Here is an 8000-nt window from a genome sequence, read left to right as displayed (position 1 = left end):
ACCTTTGAGAACTGGATCAATGATTTTAATTCCGAAAACAATCACAGAAAGCCACTAGGTTTACAGGGTGGTCTATTATTGGCCTTGTTTGAAATGTTAGATAAAAACACAGTTTATTGAAATTCTTTATAATTGAAAGAGTATGACCTTCTCAAAATAAAGGTAAATATTACAACAAAGGTTAGGTATTCAGTTTCCTGTTCACTTCAATGTACAGATCATGGCCATTAGCCAGATTGGTTCTGAATTGGGTTAGTGACACAGAGTTGGTGTTCTTCCTCTCCATTCCAGTCCACCCAGTTGTAATGAGTATAGAGAGTCTAGGAAAGATCACTGTAAAGAGTTGTGGCCAAGTAACAGGTGATCCTTGAAAACATAATATCTAACCTTCTGAAATGGTTTTCTAATCATTTTATACCAGTTCCAGCAAGATTTTACGTTTTTACATCCTATATATATAAGCAAGACTATCCAGAAATTATGCTTATTATACATTTTGTTTCAGATTTTTGTTAGTTTTATCTCTATAATCAGTAGTTTTTAAATATCTCTTATACAAGATGAATAAAGTTAATTTGATTTCTATGACAAAAATGTTTCTCTGTATGAGGCTCCATTAACCATTGTTTTAATAAATCTGGTTCTATCTGCCAAAGACCAAATATAAATTTCTCCAATACAATTAATCATGAACTACAATCATTTTTTGTTATTAAAAGTTCAAATTACCAGGGAAAATTTAATACATCTGGTTTTACTATTGAAACAATTGGATAATATTTCTGACTTCCCCCATACAGCTAATCATAGCAGGTGAATTCAAAATAAAATACATCATTATCTTTATTTAAAAAATGTCATTGATAGAAATATTGTGAAGGATTAAAACTGTTCTGCAGCTGTCAGCTTCAACCTTTTTATTTATCTTTAAACTTCAACTTTACATAAACTTTATTTTTATCCTCATTAAATTTCAATACAGCTTTCTCAGTATGATATTTCCTACATGAATATAATTTGGACTCCACAGATGTTATGGTGATAACAGAATATTTAAAATCATGTTTTATCTGTATTCTTCACCAAATTTTCTCAACTCCTATATTGACATAGGTCAAAGGTTGGATATTTTTTTATATGACATGTACATGTGCATGCCATTTGCTTCCATTTGACAATAAAGTCAGTATTGCACCGGATATATCATATTATATCACAAGCAACAAGAGCACATGGTGAAGGTGTGTGTTCTTTTCCCACAAGTTGATTTAATGATATGGGTAAAAGCATTGTTAAACTTTTGGACACTTTATTATTTGGAGGCCAACTGTATGAAATTTAATCTTCATCCTCCAGCAACTCTAAGGCAAAGTTCATTTTAAACCTAAATTCAAATACGTTTTTTTTAAAACCAAATCTTGTTAATCTGTATGCCCATTATTTTTTGTTTTTAAACTATCTTGTTCATTTGTATAACCACGGTTCAAGTACCATCTGGTTTTAGTAACAGTGACGACATGTAGGTGAACTATGATATTGGTGATAATGACAGGTAGATGAACTATGATATTGGCGATGGTGACAGGTAGATGAACTGTGATATTGTTGATGGTCACAGGTAGATGAACTATGATATTGTTAATGGTGACAGGTAGATGAACTATGATATTGTTGATGGTGACAGGTAGATGAACTATGATATAGTTGATGGTGACAGGTAGGTGAACTGTGATGACAGGTAGGTGAACTATTATATTGTTGATGGTGACAGTTAGATGAACTATGATATTGGTAATAGTGACAGGTAGATGAACTGTGATATTGGTTAATTGTTACAGGTAGATGAACTGTGATATTGTTTATGGTGACAGGTAGGTAAACTATGATATTGGTGATAGTGACAGGTAGATGAACTGTGATATTGGTAATAGTTACAGGTAGATGAACTGTGATATTGTTGATGGTGACAGGTAGGTGAACTATGATATTGTTGATGGTGACAGGTAGGTGAACTATTATATTGTTGATGGTGACATTTAGATGAACTATGATATTGGTAATAGTGACAGGTAGATGTGATATTGTTGATGGTGACAGGTAGGTGAACTATTATATTGTTGATAGTGACAGACGAACTGTGATATTGGTGATAGTGACAGGTAGATGAACTGTGATATTGTTGATGGTGACAGGTAGATGAACTATTATATTGTTGATAGTGACAGACGAACTGTGATATTGGTGATAGTGACAGGTAGATGAACTGTTATATTGTTGATGGTGACAGGTAGGTGAACTATTATATTGTTGATAGTGACAGACGAACTGTGATATTGGTGATAGTGACAGGTAGATGAACTAAGATATTGGTAACAGTGACAGATGAACTATGATATTGGTTATAAGGTAAATGTGGGAAATAAATATTAAGTAAATAGTAACACTTTATTAGTATGGTTTATTACAGGTCCATATATCATCTCTTATCATTAGTACCTATCTTATATCAATAATAGTATATACATCGACTGAATAGGTTATGTGTGTTTTCAAATCAATAGTTCCTTCTCTTTCCTTGAAATTTCTGTATTTAAATTGATAGAAGATGAGCACCAATCAATAAGAGTTTATTTGTACGTTACATTTCAAAAAACGCATCTGGATTTTATCTTTTATATAATCTTGTTTATCAAAGGCACATAAGTCTGAGCAAAAGGTCCTTTGATCTTAAATTTTGAGGGAGACCTTAATGATCATTTCAGATCAATGATCTTCTAGTTTATCATGTAAGATTGTTGTTGTTATGTTTATAAGAAATGGGGTAATATTTTTATCCAGAAGACTGGCACCACACCACCATGCAATATGCTAAAGAGAAATATTTTGTAAGTTTGTAGAACAGTATGCATTTGTATGCATTATCCTGACACATACAATAACCAAATGAGGAGCTGTGATATTATGATACTGATGATTATGATGATTTACTGAGATAGTATAATATCAATAATGATAACCATTTAATATAGATACAATCATAGCTATCTAGTTATCATCATTCCATTCTCATTAATTTATATCAATGGTGGGTGATGCAGATTTTTATAGACATGATGTGTATAGTTGTTTTATAAACTCCCTGATTTTTAAAATTTTGTGTAATGGCCAATACATGACAAGTAACAAAGAGGCCTTGGGAGAGATTTTGAATTGTGTTGTGCATTAAATATATGGATTGATTGTTTTCAATTTTCTTATTCATAGAGTTCACAAATAACATAACATTATTTTAGTCAAGAGATTAACAGTGTCGCCAGTATTTCACTGTAACCTGACTCGCCAGATTATTATAACTTCCTGTCTTAAATTGAATCTTATCAACTTATAAATTCAAGGCCCATAGAAATGGGATTGTTAAAAAGCTGGATAAGAGTAAGCTGCTTTCATGGAAATACATCTTGTACATCTGTAGGTCAGACAAGAACTAAGCTCATCTGACTTGTGGTCCCCTTTTTGTAGATGTTGCTTACAGAGTTCTATCTTAACTGGACAAAGAGCATAAATCAAAATAGTGATTTCTGAACTGGATCTGAGTTGCCAGTTTTCACTGTAAAATAATTTGCCAGATTGTTTCAACTTCCTGTCTTGTATAGCCTCTTATCAACTTAACACCAATAGAAAAGGGGCTATTTGAGGACAGGACTGGAGTAACTCCTCACGTCTCATCAAATAGTCCTCATCTCTTTTTACCACAAACATCCGGTCAGATTACAATAACATTGTAATAGAGAGCTGGAGATAGCAAACAATATGCTTATTGTGTGAAAGTAAACACTATTTCTTTAATAATTTTCTTTACACTGACTGATTACATTCACATCTTAAATAAGGGCTGGCTCAGTTTACTTGCTCCCTCTTAAAACCTATTGCTTCAATATTTAGAAAAATATAACTGTTAAAAGAAATATGACATCCAAATATATGTATTATTTATTTTTATTTATTTGTATATCTGACAGATCCTGCTTTCATTCTATACAGGAAATGTTTAATGATGAGATTAAACTATTTAAACTTATGTAATAAATCCCTCACTTTTTACTGTTAAAAATTTCAGGTTTCCCTTTCTTCAACACAGTGCCAACAGTTTGGTACACAGAGGTATTTTTTTCTTCTCACCTGCACACTCAGTTTATTCATATTGTTAGTAACACACGCAGACTCCTTGCCTTTTGTCTTGAAACGTAACATAGAAGTATATTAGACAAGACCCCTTTTGTTTGACTGCAACACCTCGCCATTAACAAAATAACAGACGCCACTCTCAAAAGATTAACGAGTGAATAGGAATAAAGAAAGAGAGAAATAGGATAATATAAATTGATACTATCTGACATTGTATTCTACAAATAAAAATTAAGTAATATTGAAGGATATCTTTGATCTTTTTTTCAATTCGTCACCTATTCAATTCTTGAATTACCTACTGTATGCTGTATGCATCTGAAGCAACCACTGTCTCATTGATTGTATATTCATCAAGCAACGCTTTCAAAAGCATAATTCTTAACCTCAGATTGACTACTTTAAGTTCAGATCATGGTTGTTTTGTCTCTATATTCAGTCAACACTTATATCAAAATTATCTCTTCAGCTGCTTTTTCTTTTGGTGTAAAAGTCAATATACTTCTTTTTTTATTTCATTTTGGATGCTGTGTTTTGCATTAGATTCTTAAAGTTTGTGATATTTGCAACATTTCCCCCTCTATGTATATGATAAATATTTGATAATCTGTGTGTCAAGTTATATTTTTCCTCTTTATTTTGGTAAAGACATGGATGGATACCTTTATTGTTTTTTGAACTATTCAATCTAAGTGAGGCAAATAGTTTTATTACAATAGAAAACTGAGAAAAGGTTAAAAGATTTGTTTATCAGAAACTTGAAAGAAGAAACCACCTGCATGCTACCTGTCTAGATATAAAAATAAATATAAATATACATATACATATGAATAACAATCAAATACAAATAAATAAACCCTTTTCATCCAAATATTGCTGGATTTATTGAAGAGTAGTTTGTACTAATTGTATAACTGTTCTACCATTTAAGTCTGGTTGATGAAAGTATAAGAAAATATCATTTCTAATATTTCTACATTAATAATATATTTCTGATTGATATTTCAACGTATTAAAGTATTGTTAAAATTTCATATAAAAGGCCAGAGATATAAAAAGTATTGTTAAAAATTTCAGAAACATTTGCCAATATTTTTCTTTAATGATAGAATATAAGATTAAATTTATATCAGAAAACAAGTTAAAAGTAAAATCAGAAAACAAGTTAAAAGTAAAATCAGAAAACAAGTTAAAAGTAAAATCAGAAAACAAGTTAAAAGTAAAATCAGAAAACAAGTTAAAAGTAAAATCAGAAAACAAGATAAAAGTAAAATTCAACAATGGATGGAAAATGTATCGGCTATATCAAAGGACAAATTAACATACCATAGATATTGTCAATATTGACTGGAAAACGAGATAAAGTAAAATTTTACATCCAACTTTTCTGTTTCTTATTGGGATAATGCACAAAATAGTCATGCAATGATAATAGTTGTGTGTGTAATCTTGTTCCATTCCAAATTCTCAACAGTTTTAAAGTACATATCCTTGAATTGTCAGCTGGTAATTGCCCCTGAATTCAATCTTTCAAAATAAAGTTTGTGTGAGCTTTGTCACGTACGACAATTTTAAGACAAATGTATAATCTGAATTGAATGTATTGAATAATAATGGTTTTATGAATATTAACCAGTAACAGATGTATTAAATATAAATTAAAAAATATTAATATAACTTTATATTTGTATTAATACCTTCCACCTGGTAGAATAAATACTAACAGTTCTCTCCCCTTTCATCTCTCTACCTCAGCAGGCGTGTCTGCTATTTCACTTCATTTGATTTACAAGACATCAATAACAACCGAGAATTAATTTCCTATTTTATGCTGTGAGGAAAATTAATATTTTTCAAGTCAAATGATCGTGTTTCTTTCATGTTATCATTTTAAAGAAATCTAAACCCTATATATGTCAATATTTTACCACAGAAATGTTCCCTCAAGGTAGTACTGCTGGATGTTCAGTTTGTGAATCAACAAAATAAGACGCTACATGAAAAAAGCTTTTAGGTATAGGTTGTCAATACACCTTGAAATTACCCTAATACCTATATAAACTCAATGAATATATCTCTACTATTCAATGTAATCCTACAACCTTCTCTATATACATATCCTATTGTTATATATCAATGTATCTATTCAGTGGACAGAACATCATAAATCAAGCCAACTAAATGATCAGTTAGGGTCTGAATAGATAGTAGATTATAGAGGTGTTACTGGTATACAACCGGACAAAACAACTAAACCAACAGGTGTGACTGGACATTCTACTATACAACTCAATTGAATCAAATCAAATGGTGTTTTACTCTCTGCTGGTCTGTTGTTGGTCAAGTGGATAAATGAAAATGTCTAATTGCAGAAAGCAAGCTATCATCTGAGAAATAAGAAAGCTCAACTCAAGCTCAAGTCTTGGCACCAAGTCTGCAACTACATATACAGTTGAAAAATCCTCAATAAAAATAACTTCAATCAAGTTAATTCAATTACTGAATCAATTATTTATTCAAATTGATCAACTGATAGATTCCACATAAATCATTAAATACACATATTTATACAGTTATGTTAACTGATTCATAACCTTTTTTCTATTAAAAAAAATATGCGTTAAGAACTGATACTTCAAAATCATTACCGTCAGTTAAACAAGTTCAGACCAGACACTCTAAATCAGACACTTGTCCATGTTTTGAGATATTTGCACTTATGACACAAAATCACTTTACAGATGACATACCAATATCATTTGAGTATGACCTTGACAGAATGATATTATTTGATGAGAGAGAGACTACTAGGTTAATTCATGAGGGGCTCAAAATTCCTCCACCTTACATCAAAGTGTGAAATGTATAGAAAATCTCCATCTATTTGGATTGTGTTAATTAGATGTAAGACCATGATTTATCTGTTCGTTTCAGCCTCATTGTCGAAGCAGTAATAGTAGTTATAGTGTCAGTTGTAGTGTTAGTTATAGTGTTAGTTGTAGTGTTAGTTGTAGTGTTAGTTGTAGTGTTTGTTATTGTTAGTTATAGTGTTAGTTATAGTGTTAGTTGTAGTGTTAGTTGTAGTGTTAGTTGTAGTGTTAGTTATGGAATTAAAAGATTGATAGTTCATGAGGTAACAGAAGTTCATGATCTTTAAATAATATTCTATTATATATTTCTTTAGCTGGATTATAATCACTTTGGTCATCACCTACAGGTTCAAGGAGAATACAAGCATGAACCAATAGTTGGTGACAAGAGATGAACAATGGTTAAAATCTGTATTTGAGCCCTGCACGAAAACTCTTTTTTTCATTAGAAAACTTCAGACAATCATTCAACAGAAGTAAGGACAGACAAATTTCATGTCAGATGTACAGCAGCCTGTACGACTAACTGGTTTTGAAATAATTATTTATTCTAATCAACTTCAATTCAATTTTAAATGCCCATGCAAGAATTATATTTATTTCAACAATAAAAACACCACCATTTGGTATTCTCAAAGCATTTAAAATCAGCCTATTTTCCAACCCATTGGTTCAGAAAATACTTTATAAATACATCAAATGTTTATAATGAATAGCAATAATTTGTGCATGATGACATCTTTGATTGAACTACATATATATTAACTGAGGTTGTACAAAAAATACAGAATGATATCAATTATGTGAACTGTAGTAGTGATTACATAGGAATTATGTTAACTGTTGATTGAGATAAGAATTATGCTAACTATGGTATTGATGAAGTCAAAAGTTCACTTTGGACTAGATAACATGAATTATATTAACTATTGTATTGATAAGGTC

At 30.8% G+C, this 8000-nt stretch overlaps 2 protein-coding genes across 2 annotated transcripts; one reads left to right on the top strand and one right to left on the bottom strand.

Annotated features, from left to right (window-relative positions):
* Positions 1-1825: 1825 nt before the first annotated feature.
* On the bottom strand, positions 1826-2203 carry LOTGIDRAFT_124075 (hypothetical protein; the record flags this gene model as incomplete). The annotated part of the gene is made up of 1 exon (XM_009061021.1): positions 1826-2203. A coding segment is annotated over one exon (378 nt), but the record flags the coding sequence as incomplete, so codon positions are not given.
* Positions 2204-2858: 655 nt separating this feature from the next.
* On the top strand, positions 2859-7450 carry LOTGIDRAFT_164514 (hypothetical protein; the record flags this gene model as incomplete). Its single annotated transcript, XM_009061020.1, has 4 exons — positions 2859-2885; positions 4118-4161; positions 7120-7318; positions 7370-7450. The coding sequence occupies 4 exons, from the start codon at positions 2859-2861 to the stop codon at positions 7448-7450; spliced, it is 351 nt and encodes a 116-aa protein (XP_009059268.1).
* Positions 7451-8000: the final 550 nt, after the last annotated feature.

Source organism: Lottia gigantea, assembly GCF_000327385.1.
Source record: "Lottia gigantea unplaced genomic scaffold LOTGIsca_45, whole genome shotgun sequence".
Lineage (NCBI taxonomy): Eukaryota > Metazoa > Mollusca > Gastropoda > Lottiidae > Lottia > Lottia gigantea.
This window is presented reverse-complemented; position numbering and strand designations above follow the sequence as displayed.